This window comes from Podarcis liolepis, assembly GCF_965112155.1.
Source record: "Podarcis liolepis genome assembly, chromosome: 4".
Taxonomy (NCBI): domain Eukaryota; kingdom Metazoa; phylum Chordata; class Lepidosauria; order Squamata; family Lacertidae; genus Podarcis; species Podarcis liolepis.
Window position 1 is genome coordinate 9,892,778 of NC_139558.1, and position 27,510 is coordinate 9,920,287.

At 44.8% G+C, this 27,510-nt stretch overlaps 1 protein-coding gene across 5 annotated transcripts in view; it reads right to left on the reverse strand.

Moving 5' to 3' along the window:
- Nucleotides 1-27,510, reverse strand: part of KLF12 (KLF transcription factor 12) — a 243,502-nt gene that overhangs the window by 128,405 nt on the left and 87,587 nt on the right. For all 5 annotated transcript variants that reach the window (XM_083501312.1, XM_083501311.1, XM_083501309.1 and 2 more), the window contains exon 2: nucleotides 22,716-22,804. In XM_083501312.1, coding sequence (XP_083357438.1) covers nucleotides 22,716-22,781 — 66 coding nt within the window. In that variant the 5' untranslated portion in view covers nucleotides 22,782-22,804. The remainder of the gene's footprint in view (nucleotides 1-22,715; nucleotides 22,805-27,510) is intronic.

A 27,510-nucleotide genomic window follows, 5' to 3' on the forward strand; every position in this document is an offset into this window, starting at 1 on the left:
GTGTGACTTCTTGGGAGCGCATGTTCTGAGGATTCTGAGCATTCAATGTCGCAAGAAGGTTGAAAGAACGATCAAGAGTAAGCAAATGTTCATTTTTATGCTCCTCTTACAAAGCAAACAGGCGATCAAGAAAGAAAATGCTAAAAATGTGATTGAGAAATATACGGTTCATATGTTGTGACAACCCACTCATAAAAAATAACGAATGCTGTTACAGATGTGTCCCATTTAATCTGTTTTAGTGGAAGAGTTGCCCCCTTTTAACAAGGCAAATTACAGACATCCTGAATAATCTCCATATCAGCGATAGGAGAGGGGAAAAGATTTGAGGAATGAACACATGGCTTTTTTCTTGCCAAAAGCCTACTGATCAGGGGGCAAATAGTTTCTACAGAACACAGAGTGCTGCCAACAACAAAAAAATCCTATGTCTAGTTCTCTCTTGCGCATGCAACGTTGAGTAAATCTTGACCTGGTCATCCAGAGACCTTCCTCACCCCTACCAGTGGCAGCTGTGATGTGGGGTGGAGTGTGACAGATAACAGCACCATAGCATGACACTTTGAGGTTCGTCGCCCCATTCCATATCATAGCTGCCACTGGTGAGGAAGCCCTCAACATGATGATATTATTTCAGGCAACAAATTTCAGAAAATTTGTGGGTGGGGTGAGGGTGGGACAACTAGACATGGCGATGCTATTTTCAGTGGCACTCGTGCCTTGAGTAACATAGAGTCCCGCCCTCTAGATCAGTGTTTCCCAAACGTTTTTGGGCAACGGCACACCTGTTTACCGGAAAAAAATCTCGCGGCACACCACCATTAAAGCCCCGCCCCGTGACGTCAGCGCGCAGCGTCACGCCGGGAGGGACGCACAAAAGTGAAAGTTTTTTCCCTTCCCCTTGCCGGGGTGGGAGGAGGCAGCAGAGCGAGGGACTGAGGGACGGCAGCAGCTGAGGCGGCGGCGGCTGTTGTGGTGGTGGCGGCGATAGCGGGCGGAGGAGGAGCCGTCGCCGGGAGTTGCTGCTGCTGCTGTTGCTGCTGCTGCCCGGACATGCCGGCCTCCTCCTCCTCTGCTGTCTCGCGCTCCTCCCTTTTGCGCGCGCTGCCCCGCCGCTCGGCACCACCACCGCGGAGCCGCCCCCGGCTCGACGCGGATCCTCGCCACCGCCGCCTCTCGCCGCCCGACTCGCCCGCCTCCCTCCCACGGCACACCAGCCGGTGTCTCACGGCACACTAGTGTGCCGCGGAACACCGGTTGGGAAACACTGCTCTAGATCATGGCGTTTTCAGCAAAAGCCGCTGCTCAGAACACATTTTCCCCCAGCTCTGCTACATGGAAAGGTTGAGAGAAGGCCCAAGGAAAGCATGTAAGGTCTGTAATGAGTAGAGCTGCAGGCTTAAGAGAAGGGATGCAGACCTCAGGAAGCGCAAGGACTGCTTTGCACATTAACAGTTAATGACAAGAGAGTCTCTCTGTGCAGGAAAATTATTATGTGGAAATATGGCCTGGAGGGACCATAGAAACTGGAACTCATCCCAGCCCGTATGAGCCTTTCCCACATAAACTCTTCTTTAGCCAAAAAAGTAAGAGCAATTGTTTTTGAAATCTCATATTTCACTGATAACACTGTCTTCATAGGCCCCGAGAAATCAGTTTCCCAGGGCCCTACGCAAAAGACACGTCTATTCATTTAAACAGCTACATAAGCACACGCTCACACAACTGATAATACACTAGATGGGCTTTTTTTTAGTATTTGGGTGTAAATCGGATTAACGTTAAACTAAAAGTAGCATTTTAGATTGGGATTGCTGTATTGTTTTCAAAGGGCACAGCTGGATGTGTGATGAAAATTACGTAAGGTAGGGAGCTCAGCATCCTAAGTGAACCTATTCACAACTGTGTTAAGATGAAATTCAAAATGTGTTTGTGACTTGGTCTAGGACAGGGGTCAGCAAACTTCTTCAGCAGGGTCCACTGTCCCTCAGACCATGTGGGGGGCTGGACTATATTTTGTTTTGGTTTTTTTTCATAAATATTTTATTAGGTTTTCAAATACAACGTTAGAAACATACACTGAAGAAAAAAGTAGAAGAACAAGGAAAAAAAGAGAAGAATAGAAAAAAGAAAAAACCAACCATTCAACACAATTTTTATATAACTAACTGGACTTCCTCGCATCTCCCTTACCCTGCATTCTTTATAATAAAAATATCAGCAAATTATTACCTTGTTTCGTACCTTATTTTGTACTTTTCAAATACTATACCTCTAAATTTGACATACTTTTCATCAATTACTTATATCTTAAATTAAACATAGTATTACCTTAGATTTTAACCTTTTCTTACTTAAAATATAATTTCATATTTCCCAACTTTGATTGCTGAAGCTATAGTTTCCAAATCGTGTAACTTTTTAACATTCATACAACTTATATTGTTTTTGTAAATAGCTGGACTATATTTTGGAGGAGGGAGGAGAACGAATTCCTATGCCCCACAAATAACCCAGAGATGCATTTTAAATAAAAGGACACATTCTACTCATGTAAAAACACACTGATTCCCAGACCGTCCGCGGGCCGAATTGAGAAGGCGATTGGGCCGGATCCAGTCGCCGGGCCTTAGGTTGCCTACCCATGGTCTAGGAAGCCAGGAAGGTGGCTGCACAATTTAGGATAAGCACACCCACTTAGCCTACCCTACCTTAGTGGGTTGTTGCATGGAGATCTATGTAGGTCACCATCACATTTTTATCTAAAAGTGGGGGTGGGGTGGGAATTACTGCATACGTATCCTAATTCACACAGGTAAGCTCAACTGTGATCATTTAACAGGTCGGACAGGCTGCTAGTGACAGGAGACTGCTCAAGTTGGAATCTAGACATGAAGGCAAGGATAGTGACATTGTTGGCTGTCGTGCAGCAGGGAATCAGGCAGGAAAAAAATATGGAAGAGAAGACGGGAAGTCCGGTAGTTTCTCTCAGCTCAGCAATCCTGGGGAGCTGCAGGCAATGACATTGGATTGGCTCCCTGGCTCCCTCATGTTTGTACTGATTTGACCTGTAAGAAGTTTGCTCATTCAACCAGCAATGCGAGTAGCATAGGCAGAGGGAGTTCAAAGAGAGAGTGAGAGGAGAAGACAAGCAAATTTTCACATTGCTGGAGGAATCCCACCTCAGCCCTGATTTTTGTCTCCTTCTGTAAGAAGGAAGAGGAACAGTGGTGTCCAGGAAGATTTTGAGTTAACTGATTTCAAACTAATTCCAGTTAAACGGCCAGCATGTAGTTTTCCAAAAATGAACAGAACACTGCAAAGTGAGCAGAAACTATGCATTGTTTTCAAGACACTCAGAACTAAGGAGGAATTTATTTTGGAAGCACATTAAAGCATTATAGTGGGATACTTGGACGCTTGTTCTATTCAACTTTCGGTATGAATCAAATTCATTTCCTGTTCAAAATTTATCGTAAATGTAGATTCCTATACGATGCTAAAGAAGAAAACAGAAAAACCAACCCACTGCAAAAGAAGTGTTTGGGCAATGAACATCATAAAAATACAAAGATGTTTACCGACTTTTTTTATTATAAAAAAGGCCTTCTAACACAGCTATTCCTTAATTTATTGCTCTTCTCATGTAAAGTGGGCCACTCACCAGCACAAGAGAAATTCTATTGATAAAGGGGGGCTGCAGTTTAAGGAGATGTCAACATGAATAGTACATTAGTTTGCCCCTCTGAGTATCTTGCATGATCTTCAAAGAGTGCTTTGTTGTAATTAAGGGATCCTCGGGGGGGGGGGGGCTCCCAGATGAATGCTGAGCAGAAGACACCTTCTCTTCAAGCTCCACAAGGGAGGAAGCATTGCATTATGATTAAGCTGAATGTCACCCTTCACCTCTTGCCATAAAAGAGTCTGCGTTCTGCTTCTTACAGTGGTACCATTTGATCTAATCTACAAATCTGCTTTGAATATAATAACCTGCTTTAATGTTCTCTGCGCTCTCAGTTCACAGCCTATCCTGAGACTGATGACTCAGCAGAGGAAAACAGCTGGATATACAAACCATTTGTTTTCGGAAGGGGTGGGTGGGAATCAGTGCTTTGAAGATAACATTTACAGTTGTTCTCTTCAGTGAGGCAGGTAAAATGAAGGCAAGTGACAATGTTAGCTGTTCACAAGGAGCTGGGGGAGCTTCCATAGGAAGGAGCACATTAAATGCAGCGTATGCGCTCCTGGCAGACAAAAAGGACAGAAACAACTCATGTAATGAGCCTACTTCAAAGCAGTTAAGAGCAGCCCTGCTGGATCAAACCAGAGCTTCCCTGTGTCCGGAGGACAGCTTTCAAGAGAGGTTAGGCAGATGCATGAAGACAACAGCCCTCCCATATTTGCTCCTGGAAACTGGGATTTATTGTTCCTTCAAATATGTAGGCTCCCTTTATAATGACATGGATAGTAAGTAAAGGGTGTATATCAAAGACTACAGATTTATCAAATCCCTTTAAAAGGCTCATCTGTGCTACTGATGTCTCGCGGGAAGTGAATTCCAAAATTAGGTTGTTAATGGTTCTGATCATGTGTCTACACATAAGTGACAGTTTTGGGGGATTTTATCTGTGTGCCACAGAGGTTGTTGCAATGGGTACCATTACTCTAGAAATACCAATATTGTCTTACTTACTTGGGAGAACTAACGGCAATATACAACATGTTCATTTACACACAGCGTTAAGGTTGTGGTGATGTTGACAGTAAACAAAAAACAAAAAAAACACCTGGAAATATCCCTGTTCGAAATTCACCTTTTAGTGCTGTTTGATTTGCAGCTGGTGTAGGGCTGGCCCCAAACATTTTGGCACCTGAGGTGAACCACAAAATGGCATCCCAAGGACGAAGGGGTGTGTGAAGATCTAGATGAGGAACAAGGGAATAAAGAAATACACTGGGATCTGCTGCCCCTGTGGGTCCTGTCACCTGAGGCGATTGCCTCGCCTTGCCTCATCAGTGGGCCGCCCCTGAGCTGTAGTTCTTCTTCTATTTTTATTCTGATATTATTCTGATATTTTTATCGTGCTAGCAGAAGAACTCAGGAGCAGCGGTGGTTTCACCAGCGATATACTGAAGAGTTTGGATTTGGTTTTGATATCCCGCCTTTCACTCCCCTTCAGGAGTCTCAAAGCGGCTAACAATCTCCTTTCCCTTCCTCCCCCACAACAAACACTCTGTGAGGTGAGTGGGGCTGAGAGACTTCAGAGAAGTGTGACTGGCCCAAGGTCACCCAGCAGCTGCATGTGGAGGAGCGGAGACGCGAACCCGGTTCCCCAGATTACGAGACTACCGCTCTTAACCACTACACCACACTGGCTCTACTGCTGAGTGAAACCAACATCATGGTCTGCCCTCATACGGCACAGGGGAGAAATAAGTTGCATTGGTGAGGCACCGATACAGCTTGTTTGCATCTTTAAACTGCTCAGCTGAAAAGTCTGCAGCTGCAGCATTTTCACCCTGTCTCTTGCCAGTTGAGGTCCAATGCAGCTTGTTTCAACATCACGGGATATCGCCAAACTGCAATGTTTGGCTAGCAATACATCACAATGTAGAAAACCTAACATCGCCCAGCCCTACTGAGCCCTGTTCCTTGCAGCACTATTGATCCGTTTGATCCCACCTGTTGGCAGGGGGTTAAATTAGCAACTTTTACTCACAGTGTAAAAAAACAAAGTTTGGGGGTGCAAGCGCAATCATAACTGGTAGCATTAGTGAACGTTGGAAAGTAATAAATGGTAGAATTTAGATAATATTTGGAGTGTTAAAGGGAAGGTGTCCGGCAAGGGACTCACCTGGGATAGAAATTGCTAAGAATGACAAAAGGTGCTGGAAGCAAGTCATTAACACATCAATGAAAACCCTCTTCAGGGCAAGAGATTCTCTGCCAGTGGAGGGGAGGGCGTTCCCATGGTTACCATGGGTGGAGAAAGCTTTAGGGCAAGGTTCTTTCTGTGGCACCCCTGTGGGGCTCGGGAGCTCAGTTATGTCACCCCTTGCCTGCAGAGCTCAAAGCCTCATCCTTTTTCAAACACCCTCCCTTGTGGAGCGTTCCCTCAGCCTCCTCTGCTCTCCTCTCTCTCCTTGGGAGTCCTCCAGGCAGCCATCACAGCCCCGGCCCAGTACAGTGGTACCTCAGGTTAAGTACTTAATTCGTTCTGCTGTTCTTAACCTGAAACTGTTCTTAACCTGAGGTGCCATTTTAGCTAATGGGACCTCCTGCTGCCGCCGCGCTGCCGCTGCATGATTTCTGTTCTCATCCTGAAGCAAAGTTCTTAACCTGAAGCACTATTTCTGGGTTAGCGGAGTCTGTAACCTGAAGCGTATGTAACCTGAAGCGTATGTAACCCGAGGTACCACTGTATACCTGAAGGAGTATCTCCACCCCCATTGTTCTGCCCGGACACTGAGGTCCAGCTCAGAGGGCCTTCTGGCGGCTCCTTCCCTGCGAGAGGCATAGCTACAGGGAACCAGGCAGAGCGCCTTTTCGGTAGTGGCGCCTTCCCTGTGGAACGCCCTCCCACCAGATGTCAAAGAGATAACCAACTACCTGACATTCAGAAGACATCTGAAGGCAGCCCTGTTCAGGGAAGTTTTAAATGTGTGATATTTTAATGTAATTTTAATCTTTGTTGGAAGTTGCCCAGATGGACAGGGTACAAATAATAAATAAATTAATTATTATTATTATTATTATTATTATTATTATTATTATTATTATCATCATCATCATCATCCAGGTCTCTGAGCTGCCTCAGCTCCTGGCAACCAGTACCCCCTGGCCAGCCCCAGAGGCACCATTCGCCTGCAGAACTTGTAGCCAGGGCTGCTGCAACAAACATCTGCCTTTGAGAGGCAGAGACACAAGAAGTCTTCAGAGAAGAGGGAAGGAAAAGGGATAGAGGCCAGTGTTGTCCGCAGCACCCCTGACCAGCATCCAAGCACCCCAGGATACAACGGCACACTGGTTGAAAACCACTGGTTTAGGATATCAGCTTCCAGAATTAGGGAAACAGGAGAGGGGGCAGGCTGTGCCCACGGGGGGGGGGGGGGAGAGTGTTGTTTTACAAGGGTTCATGGGAAGGAGAAGGAGAACTCCAGGCAGGGCAAAACCATCCTGCACTGCTATGATGAACAAGATGTAATGCTCTTGAACACTCTCTGAAGTAGGCCCAGGTGTAAATATGTGCACAATAAACCATATTTCTTAGTCTCCACTGTGCCCTGATTTCCCAGCAGAAACACAACCCTGGGTGAGTGCCTGGAACCCCCTTGTGGCGTGCAACCTCTGTAGCAGTATTTTCTTTTACATTCCCCATTACCGTATTTTTTGCACCATAATGCTCACTTTTTTCCTCCTAGAAAGTAAGGGGAAATGTCTGTGCGTGTTATGGGGGAAATGCCTACGGGTGGCATGCCTACGGATTTTCCTCCTCTAAAAACTACGTGTGTGTTATGGTCGGGTGCGTGTTATAGAGCGAAAAATACGGCACATTAATACACCAGAACCAAAGTAGCCTCACCAAATAAGACAGCATTCCCTCCCCTCTCCCGATTAAAATTTGCCAGCACCAATTAATCAATGGTAGCTTCACCAATTCAACCAATTAATCTATATGAAGGTTATTGGTTCAGACATTCTCAAAAACTTATGTCTAAGGCATGAAGTAACTTGTTGGTTCCCAACACTCACTTCTGTCTAAATTCCTGGTCCAAAGGTTCCTTTTTGCAGATTTTCCTCACTACAGATTTACAGAAATTACTTTGTTGCCACGGAAACATAGTACACCCTAAAATTCTATTCTGGTCCTTTGTTTACAATTTCCAAAAACTACAGCCATCACCACACTCTCTACACCTTCGAACAGCTATCATCCGTTTTTTTTTATTACTTTTTGCAGGATTTTAATTAAATTGCATCTGGTTCCCAACCACAGGTGCATACAGTCATCTTACTCCCCCCTGAGAATATTCTGCAATGCGGCTTGGGTCTTGCTGCAGCTTGTTTAGTGACACCGTGATCTATATCACCAAACAGAACAGTTTATAAATATTCTGCCTTCTGAGTCCCTTGCCAGTTCCAAGGCATGCAACTACAAGGTGTTAGAAGACTTGACAGAACATTTTTAAACAGTGCAAAATTTGTCAATTATTAATTGTGTGCGCGCGCATTTCTCTGTGTGTCTCTTATATTTCAGAAGATGCAACTGTCATTCATATTTTACTTCTAGATTTCTAAAAGCAGTCAAGTAATTGAAAGTAGAAATTCACTTTGGCCTAACCCACCTTTAAGTCAATCCCATCTATGATTGTACACGTTCCCCTTTAGCTGTCAACGTGAACTATCAAGCTACAAGAAAAAAACAAACTTGGCTCTCCTTTCCTTGAGATTTCAGTGTTCAACAAAGTATTTGAGAAAAGCCCCAATAAATCCTTTTTGCTTCCACAGAGCTTCCAAGTTAGCACACAAACAACAACAGTTCTGTAAAGTTTCTTGGAAATTTATTTCTGGCCCTCATGGAACAAGGTTAACCATTGTCCCGGAAATAGCTCCTTTGCTTCAACAAGTATCTCTGCTCCTTGTTTTGCAGTTATTACAAATACAAGAGCATTTTTCAAAGCCAAGTACTGGCAGTCCTATCTGGTGGCAAATCCTTCAAAATATCTTATACCTATACACTAGACTGTATATGGTGGAATAGGAAGCAGCCTACACCCTTGAAATATACTCTGAGTCGAGAGTGGGTTTCATGCTCTTTAGTCAGCTCATAGTGGTGAGGAGGAATGGAAGTTCCCCCAGAATGTCTGCTTTATATACATTATTTACACAATGGGCCCCATGTGATTGGCTAATTCAGGGATTCTCCTGTAGGCCAATCAGGTTGCGGATTCACTTCCACCTGGAGCTGGATTGGGTGGCTCCTGTGGACCAATCAGACTGCTGCATTCTGGGTCCTATTGTTCTAGGACCAATCAGACTGCTGCATTTTGGATCCTATTCAACTCAGTACATAACAACCCTGCAAGGGATTAACTACAAAAACACATGCCAACTTCCGCAACCCACTCCTTTATGTGGTACAAATAATGCCCAGTTTAACCATGGTTAACTCTTTAAAGTTGGTTGGTTGGCATCCATCTGTCTCAGGAGACACTGGCAGAGTGTGCCTTCAGGGAGCAGAGTCAAACTGTTGTGGAGATACAGAGCCTGCTCTGGCTATAGAGACTGATATGGGAGAGACATGTTTGGCTGCAGCTGGAGCAGATCCTATTGAACCTGCCATCTGAAGCCACTTCGAAGCCAGCTGGCTATCTTGCTACTGCTGGAATAATTAACCAACATGAAACTCGAGGGAGGGCAATTCTCACCCCAGAAGGAAGAGGAAGCATGCAATCCCACAGCCCACTTTCAACTGCTTAGCTCACGATTAAGCAATTGGTAGTATTACGTCTGCATCAGCAGTAGGTGGGAAGTGTAATATTTGTCACTTTCAGTCACACTGCTTTGAATTCTTATCAGTTCCAACCATACTTCCTGCCTTGCTGAGTTACTTGTTCACCATCATTTTCTAAAAATTTTTTTTTAAGAGCATCATGTACAGTGGTACCTCAGGTTACAGACACTTCAGGTTACAGACTGCCAACCCAGAAATAGTACCTCAGGTTAAGAACTTTGCTTCAGGATGAGAACAGAAATTGCGCTGTGGCGGTGTGGCGGCAGTGGGAGGCCCCATTAGCTAAAGTGGTACCTCAGGTTAAGAACAGTTTCAGGTTAAGAATGGACCTCCAGAACAAATTAAGTTCTTAACCCAAGGTACCACTGTATATGCTTTTAGTGGTACTGTGTACTTCTATATCGTAACAGAGAGGAGGGGAAGTACACAGTGGGTTTTGGTTTTTAAAAACAAAAGTTCACAAATGGCAAGACGTGGTATTAGTAGTGGCAGACCTGCATTAAAAATATATATATTAATCAAATGGGCCACCTGTAAGAAGCCAATATGCCAATGTAGCTCAGCAGTGTCTGGGTTTCTGCACATCCGCTAAGAAAGAACTATTGTTTGTCTTCATTCCACATTCCTTTCTTCACAAAGGTCATCTAGGCAGAACTAGGCTTTTATAGTGTAAATGCAGCGTTTTTAGGGAGGTGAATCTAGTTTCTGTGTACATAAACCACATGCAGTCTTCCCTGTGCAATTTCTATGCAAGGTTCTAAATCACAGGGAGAGAACACTTGTTGAGAGGTGCCTTTCAGAAGACCCCCAACACATGGGCAGTGGGGTGGAGATGGCAGGGGTGGGGCCATCAAGACCCTCCCTCTCCCCCCTCATGCAGTTGTTAATTGCACCAGGGCCAAGGAGTGAATAGGGCTCAAGATTTGATGCAAATACAGACATTCTCCCGGAGGCGAAATGTTTGAGGATTTTTGAAGGCAGCCCCACGAGTGTCAGTAAGACTAGCAAAATTTATCTAGGGCATTTCCCACGTGCCTCCTTTAAATGAGCAGTAGACACAGATACGTCCTTCAAGCAACATGTTTACCACATGTTCAAAGTTTCGCAATAATTTGCTAGTATTATATACACCGGAATGTGCACAGTTCATGGGCTGCAAGTGTCCCCCGGTGTCCTATGAACTTCCCTTGACAACCTTGCACTTTCCTCCTCATCCTTTGACCATGCCCCTCTTGGCAATCTTCTCTCCTTCAGAACTCTCTTCTTGCCCAGTTTCACCATCAGTAAGTAGAGCATGAGACTCTTCATCTCAGGTCTGTGGGTTCGAGACCCACATTGCACAAAAGATTTCTACTTTGCAGGGGGTTGGGCTAGGTGACCCTGGTGCTCCTTTCCAACTCCACAATTCTGTGACCAATCAGTTTTGCATGCGGAGGTGTCTATTGGGCTTACCTGTGTCAGTTACCTATTGAAACCCCTTTGTATGCAGAGGGAGCAGCGTATGGAAAGTAAATCTTGTTTTAAGGGTCAACTTTTAGGTCAGTGTTTCGCAATGAGCTAGTTACCGAGGACCCCCTATTTTTCAAAAGCCAAGCCACGGACCCCCTACTTTTGACGATTTTGATAACTCTATGGTAGTTATCAGGACGCGGGAGGTGCTGTGGGTTAAACCACAGAGCATAGGGCTTGTCGATCAGAAGGTTGGCAGTTCGAATCCCTACGACGGGGTGAGTCGCGTTGCTCGGTCCCTGCTCCTGCCAACCTAGCAGTTCAAAAGCATGTCAAAGTGCAAGTAGATAAATAGGTACCACTCTGGCGGGAAGGTGAATGGCGTTTCCGTGCGCTGCTCTGGTTCGCCGGAAGCGGCTTAGTCATGCTGGCCACATGACCCGGAAGCTGTACACCGGCTTCCTTGGCCAGTAAAGCGAGATGAGCGCTGCAACCCCAGAGTCGGCCACAACTGGACCTAATGGTCAGGGGTCCCTTTACCTTTACCTATGGTAGTTACCTCTGCAAAGCAATTTTTGAACCAAAGGTGGAAATATTTGAAGTACAGTGGATGCTTGGGTTGCGAACATGATGTGTGCGGGATGCACATTCGTAGCCTGCAGCGTTTTCAACCCGCAGCGGCGCATCTGTGCACGCGAGGGTTGCGATTCGGCGCTTATGTGCAAAGTATGATTTAGCGCTTCTGCGCATGTGCGATATCCGAAACCCGGAAGCAACCCATTCCGGTACTTCCAGGTTTCGGCAGTCCATAACCCAAAAAAACGCAACCTGAAGCGTCTGTAACCCAAGGTTCTAGTCTAACTGTTCTTTCAGAGGATAGCTCCAATGTGACCTCTCATACTGAGCTCTAAGAAAGAAGTGTTGAGGAGCAGCAGGAAACGTTCTTCATATGTGGTAGACTTGTAAAAGGGTAAAAGAGTATTGGGAAATAATCCATAATGAATTGAAAAAAATGTTTAAAAGTACTCCCCCCCCCAAAAAAATAGAGTCCTTTCTGTTGGGGATAATTCAGTCTGAAATTCCCAGGTGTCAAAATTGTTATTTATGTATGCCACTACTGCGACCTGTGTTTTGTTAGCCCAAAAATGGAAAACGAGTGAGGTCCCAACTAAAAAAGAATGGCAACTTAAATTGACAAAACATGCACAGCTTGCAGACTTAACGTATAGAATAAGAGAACAGAAAAACATACGTTTAGAGAAGACTGGAAAATGTTTGCTTTCGTAGATTTTCACGGGTACAGGAATGCAGGTTTTGGTGTCTTCGGGTGTCTTCCCGTGTAAGAGTTGGGGTGTCTAGGCGACGTTTCGACGAGGTCTCACTCGTCATCTTCAGGCTGGTGCTTTCGGCTTATTGTTACTGGAACAGAGCAGGATCTCAGTGTTTGAGTTCCTATAAATACTGTTGAGGGGGTGTGGTGTATAGCCTCCAACGTTCTGGGCAGAGAGGAAGTTCCCAGGTTAGTGTGCCTTTTTTTCTTTTGTTCCTTAATTACTTGAGGGATATCTTGAGTGATTTCTTGAGTGATATTCTGAGTACCACTTAGGTGGGTCATTAAGTGTGGATTAGTTGCTAAAGCTTTCGTGTCTTGACCTCTTGAGCTTGTGAAGAGTTTTTCTGAGAAGATGGCTGTACTGCACTTAGTTGTGCTCTGGCTTGGCTTCGTGTATAGGGGCGAGCTGTGGTTTTGTGCCCTGTGCCAGCCAGATCTGTGTAGGGATTGCAGGGGGGTGCAGCATCCGGAGGTGCCACTATGGTTTGGCTACTGGATGGTGTCTGTAATTTATCTGTGGAGAGGGTCTGGGTTTGGGTCTGGTGTGGTTGATTGGTGATGGCGTTCTGTGTGCCTCTGGTTCTGGTGTCGGTTTTTGTGGGGAGGGCTAATTTCCAGATGTCTGGCAGGCGGGACGTGTCGTCACGCTTGTTCATGTTGTGAGGGTGTTTCTCTATCTCGATGGCTTCCATGATTATTCTCTTGTGGTGATGTTCCATGTTAAAGAGCAATTTGGAATCTGCAAAATTAATTTCGTGTCCTGTTTCTTTCATGTGTTGGAAAAGAGAGGAAGTTTTTTCTTCTTTTTTGACGGCATTCTTGTGTTCTGCGATACGTGCATTTATTCGTCTGTTTGTTTGTCCAATGTACGTGGCTGGGCAGACTTTGCAGGGTATTTCATAGACCCCTTGGTTTTCCAACTGGATTTTATCTTTGGGGTTTCTGAGGATATTGGCTATTTTTTGGTTGGTGCAAAAGGCTGTTTTGATATTGTGTTTATGGAGGATTTTGCTAATTTTATCTGTAGTGCCCTTGATATAAGGAAGGAGGGCCATGCCATTGTTTTCTTCTGTGTCTTGGTTTTTGGGGGGTGTTTCTTTTTGGATTAGCTTCGTAACCCTATTTTGCTGGTATCCATTGGCGATTAACACATTTGAGAGATTCTGTAACTCAGTTGTCAAGTGGTCTTTGTCAGCCAGGCGTTTGGTTCTGGAGATGAGAGTCTTGGCTACGGAGTTTATTTGTGCAGGGTGGTGGTGTGATTGTGCATGTAAGTAGCGGTTGGTGTGTGTTTTTTTCCGGTAGATAGTGTGTCCTAGGGAGCCATCAGGTTTTTTGTAGATTAGGACGTCAAGGAAGGGAAGTTGGTTGTTGGCTTCTATTTCCATAGTGAATTGTATTTTGGGGTGTAGGCTGTTGAGATGTGTGAGGAAGCTATCTAGTTTTTCTTTCCCGTGTGGCCAAATTACAAAGGTGTCGTCAACATATCTGAGCCAAAGTTTGGGTTTGTGTTCTGACTTGTCTAAAGCATTGGTTTCAAAGTGTTCCATGTACAAATTTGCGATGACCGGTGAGAGGGGTGATCCCCTCAAAAAAAAAGAAGAAAAAACTTCCTCTCTTTTCCAACACATGAAAGAAACAGGACACGAAATTAATTTTGCAGATTCCAAATTGCTCTTTAACATGGAACATCACCACAAGAGAATAATCATGGAAGCCATCGAGATAGAGAAACACCCTCACAACATGAACAAGCGTGACGACACGTCCCGCCTGCCAGACATCTGGAAATTAGCCCTCCCCACAAAAACCGACACCAGAACCAGAGGCACACAGAACGCCATCACCAATCAACCACACCAGACCCAAACCCAGACCCTCTCCACAGATAAATTACAGACACCATCCAGTAGCCAAACCATAGTGGCACCTCCGGATGCTGCACCCCCCTGCAATCCCTACACAGATCTGGCTGGCACAGGGCACAAAACCACAGCTCGCCCCTATACACGAAGCCAAGCCAGAGCACAACTAAGTGCAGTACAGCCATCTTCTCAGAAAAACTCTTCACAAGCTCAAGAGGTCAAGACACGAAAGCTTTAGCAACTAATCCACACTTAATGACCCACCTAAGTGGTACTCAGAATATCACTCAAGAAATCACTCAAGATATCCCTCAAGTAATTAAGGAACAAAAGAAGAAAAGGCACACTAACCTGGGAACTTCCTCTCTGCCCAGAACGTTGGAGGCTATACACCACACCCCCTCAACAGTATTTATAGGAACTCAAACACTGAGATCCTGCTCTGTTCCAGTAACAAGAAGCCGAAAGCACCAGCCTGAAGATGACGAGTGAGACCTCGTCGAAACGTCGCCTAGACACCCCAACTCTTACACGGGAAGACACCCGAAGACACCAAAACCTGCAAGACTGGAAAATGTTTATAGAATATATGGGAAATAACTGTGTACAGCTGAAAATGCTGGCACATTAAGATAAATTCAGCAGTGTAAATAAGTTTTGACGGATGTAATAATGAAATACTGAATAGCATAGTTTTTGTAAAACGTGAAGGGATTTATGATATGTAAAATGAACCATGGAAAGAGAAGAAGGGAAATCATTGATATCTTAAGGATGTAAAATGAGTGTTTTAAATTGTAAAACAGAAAATTTAATAAAAGTAATATATATATGAAGTTGTAAAACAGGATGCAACCTGACAATATCAGTCTAACATCAAAGAGGTAGAGAGGTCACCTTGAGAGGTTAAAGGTACTGGGATAGTCTGGGAATCTGGAGGTCTCTAGTTGTACCTGTCTTAACCCATGCAAAGACCCATTTTTGCAAACTGCGTTGCACCCAAACTTCTAACACGCTTGCCATTGGTGTAGTTGCTCTGATGTCACAGGGTCCTTGAACTAGCAACTGAGGCGCCTCTTATATGAACCTGCCCATCCATTCACATCAGTGAAGAAGACTCTCCTGTATTGGGGCTAAGTTTGGTTGCAAGGCAGGCAAGGGTTTATTCTATCATCTGCCCTGGAAGATTTGCCTGGGACCCACCTTAATGATTTTTTGGCCACCTGTTAAAAATATTGTTTTGATAGGTGCTCTCATTTGATTTGACTGGTCATCATATCTGTTGCTCAGCTCAATTTTAACATGTAATCATTATTATTTTACCTTTAATATTTTGTTGGAAGCCGCCGAGAGTGGCTGGGGAAGCCCAGCCAGATGGGCGGGGTATAAATAATCAATAATCAATAACAATAATAACAGCAATTATTATTATTATTATTATTATTATTATTATTATTATTATTAGTTGGCCACCATGATAATCCACAGAGAGAAGGAATATATGTTTAACTGAAATAAATAAAAGCAAAACAAGGAGAGGAGAGGAGAGGAAGTACCGGAATGTTTTTTGAATTGAAATTCCCATGGTCGATGAGCAATTTTTGTAAAATTAAACTGCCTACTCATTACAGGCTTTTGAATGACACTTCGTTGATGCAAATTGGTTGAGTGGTTTCTGAGCCTTTCAGTGGAAAGCTATTGACCACAGGGAGAAAACACTTGCTATTTATGGTTATGTGATACTTCCAAGTTCATCTAATTCTTCAAACTAGATTATGTTGTTCCCAACGTAGGTTTCAACGGCTTGTACAGAAGCACAGAAATATTACACCTCAGGTTTCACCGAAACAAGCTCTGAATTATTTATTTTAAAGCCTGGAGATTAACATATATCTTGAAGGTTCTGTTTTTAGTCCACAGTTTCACTTGCTAGCGAAATGCCCCTGCAGCCAACCAGGAGGGACAAATATATTTCCTATTCTAAGTCTCTTTCTCTCATTGCTGCTTTGGGGTTTTCCTGTCCTGCGGTAGCTTCAGCAGTGTTTATATGAGACATTATTAACTCTCAAACCTCAGACACACATTGTAGCTCTCCGAAATAGTGCCATATTAAATCAGGCAATCCCGTGCGCAAGATATATGTAGAATTCCACATGAAATATTTTCTCTAGAATGTTGTCATTTGCAATTTAGCAGTCTTGTACAACCCAAAATGACCGTGCCTTCCAAGGACTGTGGTATTTTGATGATCTCAGAAGGGAGCAAGGCGTGACATCCATCAAAGGAATATAATGCAGCAGTGAAACGTAGCGTCAGGTTCCCCCTCCTTTTCCTGTTATATGAAAGTGTGACATTATGTCATCATGTTGTGGGTTTTCCCACGCCTGCTCTGCATTATTGGCTGGGGAGTACACGGGAAACAGCACAGGGACAGCCAACAAGATGTCTTCCATACCCAACAATGCCCATCAGCCCCTGCCAGGATCGCAGCATAGGACACGGGTGGCGCTGTGGTCTAAACCACTGAGCCTCTTGGGTTTGCTGATCAGAAGGTCGGCGGTTCGAATCCCCGCGATAGAGTGAGCTCCCGTTGCTCAGTCCCAGCTCCTGCCAACCTAGCAGTTCAAAAGCACGCCAGTGCAAGTAGATAGGTAGATACCACTGTAGCGGGAAGGTAAGCGGCGTTTCCGTGCGCTGCTCTGGTTTCCATCATGGTGTTCCGCTGTGCCAGAAGCATGCTGGTCACATGACCTGGAAAGCTGTCTGCAGACAAACGCTGGCTCCCTCGGCCTGAAAGCGAGATGAGCGCTGCACCACCTAGTCCAGGGGTCAGCAACCTTTTTCAGCTGTGGGCTGGTCCACCATCTCTCAGACCATGTGGTGGGCCGGACTATATTGTGTGTGTGTGGGGGGGGGGGAACGAATTCCTATGCCCCACAAATAACCCAGAGATGCATTTTAAATAAAAGGACACATTCTACTCATGTAAAAACACACTGATTCCCGGACCATCCGCAGGCCGGATTGAGAAGGCGATTGGGCCGGATCCGGCCCCTGGGCCTTAGGTTGGCTACCCCTGCCCTAGTTGCCTTTGACTGGATTTAACCGCCCAGGGGTCCTTTACCTTTTTTTTATATACCTAGAGTGTACCATGTTAACTACCCTGCCATACCATGAAGCTGCACATTTTCTTTGCTGCAAATTACACGGTGACATGTGGGAACTTGCCTAGGGTTTCTTCTCCTCAGGGGTAACCTCGTGGTCTGTGCTGTTTTGTTCCGGTCCCATTGCAATTCTCCCACTAGTCTCAGTAAATTTCAGTAGCCCCAACAAAGGCAACGGAGGTACAGTGGTACCTCTGGTTACATACTTAATTCGTTCTGGAGGTCCGTTCTTAACCTGAAACTGTTTTTAACCTGAAGCACCACTTTAGCTAATGGGGCCTCCTGCTGCTGCCGCGCCGCCGCTACGCGATTTCTGTTCTCATCCTGAAGCAAAGTTCTTAACCCAAGGTACTATTTCTCGGTTAGTGGAGTCTGTAACCTGAAGCGTATGTAACCCGAGGTACCACTGTACTCCATGGCTAGTTGTCAGAGAACTGCATCCCAATGGAACAATCCATTCCCCTGTCAAATGGGTATATCAACATCAAAACTGGCTTCGCTCCCCTGAAGCTGTTATTAGCCCAAGGCGAAGGAGGCAACTTCTATTGCCCATTTTTGGCAGAGATGGGGTGGACTGGCCTCCCCTTCTATGCACCGAGTCCCTATTCTGATGGTGTCTCCTGTTCCTACTAAAGTGACAATAATACAACTTCAAGTGGCACAGTTTAGTTTGGTGTAGAAAATCCATTTCATTAAATGACTTATGGATTACCATAGAAAATATTTGCTTCACCTGCCTTCCAGGTCACTATTCCACCAGAACTGTGATGCTGCATTTAACATCAAGGCATTGCGTATCTAATGATTATCACCCAATCACTTCAGGGTTGAGAGATACTTATTTTGAATGTCACTGAGCAGAGGGGGTTTTTTATCTGTAATTTTCACACTACTGATTATCTGCAATGAGCATAGTAAAATAAAGAAGCTACGGACACGTATTAGAAGGATTCTAAGGCTGCACCCCCCCAAAAAAAAACATTAAAAGCACGTAGCTTCCCCCAAAGAATAAAGGGAACTTGCAGAGCTACAATTCTCAACACCCTAGGCCAGCCTTTCTCAACCTGTGGGTCCCCAGAGGTTGTTGAACTACAACTCCCATCACCCCTAGCTAGCAAGGCCAGAGCGCAGGGATGATGGGAGTTGTAGTCCAACAACATCTGGGGACCCACAGGTTGAGAACCGCTGCCCCAGGCAAACTACAATTCCCAGGATTCTTAGGGAGAAGTCACATCGCAACTGGGGGTTGCTTGCTTGTTTTGTTTCACTCCCAACAACCACAATTAGTAGTTTGAATGGGATGCTTGTTTCCTTTCTGCACAATCAGGGAGGTGTGGGGAGCAGCAAAGTGGGTGCAGTTTCTTCACGTACAGTAACCCACGCTACCAATATTTTTCAGCGCACATTCGGCCGTGAGTCTTTAAGTGCTAAAACTTTAGGGAGGGCATCGTTTATTCTTCAGCCTGGATTCCTGAGATCTCTCAGGGACCAAACTTATTTCTAAATTGCACCCGGGAGATGCCAATTTCTGGTCCAGAAGGTAGTGTGTGATGTCCAGCACAGCTTGGATAAATTCTCGGGCTGCCTTAAAGCTCTTTCCAAGGTGCCTGGAGGCTCAGCGTGGATGAGATTGCTAATACCGCATGACATTTGGCACGCCCAGTGACTTCACAAAGTCCTAATGAGGGTTCTACACGTGAACACAAGGGCCTGTTTCTGCTGAAGGATTGCTGCAGGTGTGCCTAATTCATGCTCCCCACTAACAAAGCATGAAACCGCCATTTATCCACAAATTCCTTCTCGCTGCAAACTGCTGGGCCCCAAGACATGTGTAATAATGGCATTCTGTGGTAGTAAGAAGGCGCAGAGCATCACAAATGGAATGCCGGCATCTCTAAATAACAGCTTAACAACTTCTCCTTCAAGCATGAAATAAAGACGACAAAATCTGGGAGAGGGAGAGAGGTCTGAAAGATAACTTATGTGAGCAATCATCTCCACAAAGGCGGTAACAAAAACGCCAATAACGCTTAAAAGGAATATCAGTCTTTCAGTCCTTCCCGGCAGGAATGAGAAAAGCAACACAATTTACAAAAGGCACCTAAAAATAATATATATATATATAACAATGCTTAAAAGCCTAACAAAGAAGAACTCAAGAGAAAATTGAAAAGTTTAACATACAAACAAGATTATTTGCCACTTTTATCTGCCACAGGAGGCATATTCTCATTTTTACTTGACAAAGCACAATGCAGAGTTTGCAACAACAAGCTTTGCTGCAGGGTTGTGGAACAAGAGGTGTACAAAAAGGGCTGAGAGCTATCCCATCATTTCATTATACATTTTTATTCACACAAGGCTTCGGTGCAGCTATCTCCACTCACAACACTGGGATTCACGGCGCAGTGCACTAAGTTACTAAGGCAGAAAGTGCAGGCGGAGAGATGATCATTTGGGGGCAAACCTATTCACTTTTTGCCACTATGGTAACATCTAGGTGCATTAGACAGCAGCTACAAAGCATGTGGCCAGCACATTTTCAATAAAGCCACGCTGCGGCTTGTTTAGCCCCTAGAAAACTCGGCTCCCTACCTCTTGAAGCTTTGGATGTTGTGAAGAAGCGCCACCAACCAACTGGTGCCGCTTCTTCCATCAACTACTGGCGGCACTAGCCCCTGACAACCTGAAAGGGAACTTGCCACACCTGATGAAGCAGGCATCCCTATTTTGGGGCCTCTGGCGCAAGGACAGGATGCTGCAGGATGCTTTAGTCTGATTCTGCAGGGCTCTTAGGTTCTTATGATGCACAAGTTGCATGGCCAAACATAAAAGGATCTCCCTTCAGCTACCTCCATTCAACAGTTAGAGGTTCTCTGGCAAGCATCAGATTCAAGTTTTAATTTCATCGCTATCTACCTGCCGTCCCCCCGTTTCTATAGATTCTGGCCACCTATTGAGAAACCCCAGCTTAGCTACTCCATGTGAGTAAATGGAATTGTTCTGAAGCAACATAGCAGCACAACTATTTTCTAGATCCTGCCTAGATCTCTCTGGCAGAGAGGCAGTCTTAACACATAAAATCACTGAACTAAGTCATGCTTGCACTGATGGAAAGACTCTGAGCCTCCCTCACAGAGGCTTTATGCTGCCATCATAATAATCATTAGTACTACGATTACCTTTCCTTCCACTGCACAGATAGTCGTGGCTTCGTTCTCTCGCTAAACCTAGTTAGAGCTCAGAGGGCCAGGGGCTGTAACTGATAGGAACTCATTCCAAATTCAAAGAGGAGCTGGCGTGTCTCGCATTCTCACCCAGTCCTTGAGCTAAAACTGCTGGATAACCATGGGGGTGGGACAAGAACCGTACAAGAAGATACAGAATTGGGGGACTGGTTCTGTGCATGCAACAGAGTGAAGCAGACTGCCTCCATTAAAGCGGTAAGGAACAGGTGAATGCAGGCATTCATGTCTGAGTGGTGGACCATGACTTTTTATCCTGATGGCCTGGACCTTTTTCAAATGTTCAGGATGGGGACAATTGGGCTCTCCTTCAACCCATGGGATTAGAGCTACTGGGAAGGGTCTGTCATGGCCTAGACCCTTCAGGGGATTTTCTAGTCCTCTTAGTCAGTAGAGCATGAGAATTTTAATCTCGGTGTTGAGGGTTCGAGCCTCACATTGGGCAAAAAAATTCCTGCAATTTGGGTATTGGACTTGATGACCCTCATGGTCCTTTCCAACTCTACAATTCTATGAAAAACAAAACAAATAGGCATGCACTGAGCTTCTTTGATTATACAGATATAAGGAAACAAGTCCAGGCACAGTCTTCTACCAAATCACTTGGCAAGACATGGGCCTGCTCCCACTCGCCAATGCGTCCTGCAAAGGTGCTTGGGTGACAGTTCGTTGCTCCACACGAACTGAGGGTGCACCTTTGGGAACACTCAATGCTACCAGCCGGCTGCCCATTGTAAAGTAGGGGTGGGGAATCTGAATCAGCTTCAGGGTTGCATCTCCTTGTGGAATGCTTTCCAGCAGCAGGTGGGACCAGAAGCAAAAGTGGGAAGATCGATAGAATGGAGTCTTCCATTTTGCCGGAGGACCCATTCCAGCCGGAAAAAGATTTCCACACATGTACACCCACCCACACCTTCTTGTCTATCCTCCAAGAGGCATTATTAACAATCCAATGATATGCAGAGCCCAGGCAAGGGTGTTTATCCTAGGAATTTATCTCAGTGAAGACCTTACTTGGAAAATCAATACAACCCAGGTGGTTAACAAAGCCTCCATCTCCTCAGAGTATTGGGAAAGAACGATGTCAATCAACATTTGATGATCTCCTTCTACCGGTCCACAATAGAAAGTGTCCTTTCATACTGCATCACGGTGTGGTACGGTGGTTTGACATCAACTGATAGGAAGTGCCTACAGAGGGTGGTGAATACAGCACAAGATATTATGGACTGTCCTGTGAATCCGCTGGATGAAATAGCGGAAGAACGTTGCCTCGGAAGAGTGAGGAAAATTCTCAGAGATGATTCACACCCTGGCCGGCACTTTTTTGATCTCCTGCCCTCAGGCAGAAGATACAGAAGCATGATTAGTCGCACCAACAGGGTAAAGAACAGCTTCTATCCGTGCACTGTTAGGCTGCTGAATGAAAAGATAACAACAGGGCAACTGACTTTCGGGTTTGGTGGGTGTGCGTCAGTAAACGAGGGGAATTAAGACTAAGAGAGCTGAGTGGGGGGTGCTCGTGTAATCTCACTGTATACAAGTTGCACAAGTAACAATAAAGTATTTCAATTTCAGTACCTGGGGAAGGTTCCCCACTGCCTTTTAAAGGGATGATCAGTAGCTGCAAGCAAGTGGTGAAATCTTGTCCACCACCCCTGATCTTCTCCACAAGGAACCACAAAGAAGCTCAAGGTTTTCCTCACACCCAGTTTGAAAACCAATGGTTTAGAATAGGGATTACCACTGCTGTGTGCTATGGATGTTTTCAAATTCAACTTCCATCATACCTGACAATTAGTTTTGCTCGCTGAGGCTCATGGGAGTTGGACTCCAAAACAACTGGAAGGCACTGCACTGGCTACCCCTGGTTTAGGGTGTCGTGATGCAGCTTCCTCACTAACAGAGGAGTCTTGGCCAAGTGGATTGGAGGTGCTGAGGAAATAGATGTTACCTGAGTCGACCAGGAGAAGGGAATTTGCAAAAAAAATTGCGGCTGACACTAACTGTTTAGGTAGGAGCCTTGCAACAAACTCTCCTCTGAAAATAGGGAGAGGAGCGAAGGGAAATCCTGTAAAGGTTTACCAACAACGTGACTAGGCAAAAAGGAAAATGAAATTGTGATGAAAGAGACTCGCACTTACGCCTTGTTCCGATTCCAGCAGCTCTGTTTTGACTCTGACTGCAGGCATCCCATCAAGCATTAGCATTCTGCTTCCAATGTGTTAATGTCCTTTAAAGAGAACAAGGAAAACAAGGGTGAGCTTTGAGAAGGGAGAAGCCATGAAATAACCAGGGCACTTAACCAATTCAAGACTTCTCGGAAGTTAAAAAAGAAAAGAAAAGAAAGTCAAGCAATTCATCAACTGTGTAAGTTTAAATAAATTAGAACATATTACCAAAATATCAACACTGCTTACTTTTTGAGGTCACTTTCCTTACAAGTTACATAACCAGAGCTATGACTATGTCATAATTCCACAGGAAAGAACAGAGTGTGCTGCTGGGCACATCGTTCGGCTTCCTGAGCATCTCAGGTTTTCTTTCTTTAAATAACAAGTTTCTAGCCATCATGGCTGCAAAGATGTGCTCCAAAAGGCATGGTTTAATGCTTGCCTTAATGTCTGGGAAGTGAGAAAAGTGGCTGAAATTGATTTCCTGTGATAGGGGGTGGAAGTTCAGTGCCCTTCACAGCTGCACCAACAGAGCTCTGCAAACTAAATTATGCAAATAAGAGACTGTGTGGAAATTTATTAATTTGCAAAAAAAATAAATTTAAAAAACAGGGTGCAAGGTTCAGCTTTCTTGTTTCAGAATTCTGAATACCTGGGAGCAGAATTTGATGCTTTGGGTCTTCTTCACACACATAAAAGTTCCAATCAAATAAAAGCCATTACTTGCTTTTAGGAGGAAAAGTCATCCCTAAGGAACACAAAGAAAATGTGGGTTTAGCTAATTTCCTATCGGAGTGGTGTGTGAAGTTGGGTGGGGGGTGAACTAATAAGTGATTAGGCGTGTTCAACTAAGGTGCCCCAAAGCATGGAAAGAAATCATTCCAGAATTAATCCTCTTCCTAGAAAAAGTTTGTGTTTACTTATTGGGCCCAGATTTCACATCCTAGGGTGTCATCCAGCATCTGTGGCTTGGCCATTAGCCTAGGGTGGAGTCAAAAGGGGGGGGCGGGACCAGCGAGGCTCTCATTTCAACCACACTCAAAGCCTTTCATTTAAAGTTGTTCCCTCTTTTGTGAGTTGTGAAAAGCCAGCCCTGATGTTCGCTGCAAGACTGGGCCCGATTCTACAATAAAATATCCCTGGAGCCAGACCTGCCTAGCTTAGGATCTGTCAAGCCAAAAGCAGCCCGTCAGCTATACATTATAGGCTACCAGGGGCTTGGCTCCCCCCTCCTCAGTTCTTCTTCTTTGCATTTACAGGCAAGAAGCAAAACTGGGAGGTTTTATTGAGCCTCCGCAGGCTGGTACACATGGCTGATGTGCCCCTAGTGGGTCGCCAGCTGTGCAGGCTTGCCAGTGGCTGCTTATAGCCTGTAAGAAAATGAAGGATGAGCCGAACTTGCTATTCTGCATCCCGGAGGTGGTCTTGCCCAAATGGAGAAAGGGGCCCCCTCCCACTGAAAGTAAGGCCAGGAGGGGGCAGAGAGATGGGAGACAAAAGAACCATTCTCAAAGCCAGCCGGCAGGTTTAATGAAGTGTTGGAATCTGATTAGAGGCTAATGTCCCTTTTAGTGCTTTGCACCAATTTACAGCTGATATACTTTAACCATCCCCCCCCCTCTGCCCCGACTGCTACAAACACATTAGTGCCTTTTCTTTTTCTTAATGCAAGCTAACCAGAACCTTTGACAGTTTTTCCAGTAATAAATCAACGGAGCCCAACTAGTTCATGTGCCATTTAACACATTTACATTTTGCTCTTGTTTCCAAGGCTTTCGCCACCTCTTTTCCTTGTCCCAAAGCGTATTTGCCTCTTTGCTGCAGCGGGGAGGAAGGCCTGGCTTTTGCTCAATAGGCCAGGTTTGGGTTAACATCCCTTCAAGGATTTCCTTTGCTCGGTACCAGTTTGGGCAGGCAGGTAGCATAGCCTGGGAATTATCTCGGGTTAAGGACTTTGCTTCAGGATGAGAACAGAAATCGCGCTGGGGCAGCATGGCGGCAGTGGGACGCCCCAATAGCTAAAGTGGTACCTCAGGTTAAGAACAGTTTCAGGTTAAGAATGGACCTCCAGAATGAATAAAGTTCTTAACCCGAGGTACCACTGTAAATAAAAAAAACTAAGCTAAAAGTAGAAATAATCAGAATATTTGAAATCGTTGCGGCGCATTCTAGCAACACAACTGGTAACCCGACTGTGAGGTGGGCGTGTCACGTGGAAGTGCTGAAAAGGATTTCAGTAAATCCAAGAAAACTTGCTTTAGTTCAGATATTTTTAAAAAATAAGATAAAAAAGGTGTGTTCTTTGTAATATTGCAACATGTTAACCACATGAAAGGTACTCCCTGGTGATATTTTTTTTATTTAGCTGCATAATTTTCAAATGACTGAAGATTTTGACAGATTTTTCTGAGCACTTGGGGTCAAAAGAAAGTAATTCAAAACAACTGCTGTTGAGACATTTCATTCCGAATCTGCTAGACAGAGCCAGACAGAGGATGGTGCCAAGTGGGTGTTCTGCCCACCCCCAACATAAATCCTGGCTACGCCCATGCTACAAGAACTTTTTAAAAATTTGGTTTTTAAACAGGGGGGAAACCCAGTGTCTATTTCTATCTCACCAGGAAGATAAATGACTGACACTGTCATTAAAGCGGGTTCGCATAACTTGGGACCCATCAAGTCAAATGCAACTCACTAGTCCTGTACGGCAGGCAATTCGGACTTCAGTAACCCTGGTGCATTCTGGCAACAAGTTGCATAGGCTTGGGTTCAAGTTTGCTTAAATCCTGCACATTCTGGCTGCATTCCTTTCCCCCCAGTCATTATCCAGCAGCTACAAGGACAGGAAACCAGGCAATAACTATATAATGCTCTAAATAATGACCCACTGGCTACATGGCGCATGCCAACTTTTGGTTATACAACCAAGAACATGGAGATGTTTCTAGATATATGGTACAGACTCTAGCATCCCTCCTTTACCACAAGGTCTGCCTTCGCAGATTCCTAAAGCTGGAACGAGGTGGGCAAATGCAGTTACCCAGAACATTTTGGGTTCTCAGTTCTACAAAGTGAAAACAAAAACTTTTGCCAATGCTAATGTTCCCTACTTGTCGAGCTACAGACTCAGGCTGATTTTCAGTTGCTTGGAAGTGAATTAAGCCTCATCTTCGCTGGAAACTGTATTGGTGTGTTACAAATGTGTGTGAGAAATGGGGTGGATAGGAAGCAGATAGCCACAAAATGGGGGCAGGAAAGAGACTGGGATAGGGGTGGGGTTTTTTGTGGGGGACTCTATTGTGTTGGTGAATAGCCAAGGATAAGAGAAGAGCTAGAGAGGAAGCACTTGTAGCAATAAGTTTGAATGGAACAACCCATATATGGCCAACACTTTGGGATCCTTTCCATAGTCACTTTCTACCGTAAATGAAAGAGAAGGAACTAGGGGCAGAAATGACTGGCAGAATCCGAGACCAGGGAGACGAGATGGTGAAAGAAGACTGGAAGAATTTTAAAGACTATTTATAGAAATATTGTAAAATAAATGAATGCTAGAAGGATGTTGGGTAGAAACTAAGGGGTTTCCAGCTGTAATACGTTAGGAGATATGGAAAAAAAAGGTTTACAAATGGGTAAAAGCTTAATGGTAAGGATTTGCTGAACTAACAAATTGAAGTGGAATACAAAGAAGGGAGGTATGAGGAGGTCTGGGGAAATAAGTGTAAGGAAAATATGTTATGGAAAATTATTTGTTTTTTAACTGTTTTTGTGTTGTTTTTGTATTTTGTTTCTTTTTATTTTTCATTTTCATTGTTATATTTTAAAAATGTTAATAAATATCTTTTCAAAAAAAATAATAAAAAAGAGAAGGAAGTAGGACAGGGGTCCCCAAACTAAGGTCCGTGGGCCAGATCAGGCCCAAGGGACTTGTTTATCTGGCCTGCGGAGACCCCCGCTGCCCAATCTTACTGGCGCTGCGCTGCTGCCCATTTCCATGTCAGAGGAGCACTGGAAATAGCTTGTGCGCATGAACAAGCGTTATTTGTGCATGCGCAAGTGTTGTTTCCGGTGCACATCTGGGTCAGAGGCCCGTGCACATGCACACAAGCTATTTCCAGTGCTCCTCCGACCCGGAAGTGCACCGGAAATAGCGTGTGTGCATGTGTGTGCGCATGCGCTTCCCCCACCCTCCGGCCCGCTGCATGATTGCTGCTGGAGACACCGGCCCCAGGCGCGGTAAGTTTGCTGACCCCTGAACTAGGACCTGGTGTAAAGATATGAACTGGAACACTGGATGCATTCAGACAATAAGCCCCATTTCCTTCCATTCTGCAGTGTGGCTTTGGGGAGATAGATGGAAGCTCTTCTGCTGCCGTTTCTGATCAACGGCAGCTAGTCATCTTATCTAAACCTGAAAAACTGTGGCTAATCTAAACATTGGGGTGTTTTTAAGCCAACTTCAAACTTTGGATTATGAAGCCCTCTCGTTTCAAGTAGATATAGTTAAGATTAACCATAGTTTAGCGTTCAGACATAGCTCTCAAGTGCAGTTAAGCAAAGGTTTCCATTCTCCTTGAACCTGTGCTGGAGGAGGAGAGTGGGAAAAGGGCCTGAGGCTTCTTGTAGCTGATTCCCATCGTGATAAGCCATGGTTCATCATAGTGTCATACTTCATTGTCTGCCCCACCCAGAAAGCTGAATTAGAAAATGAAATGCAAGGCGGGGGAATGTGGAGTAATACAAATACGAGGTAATGTGCACATTC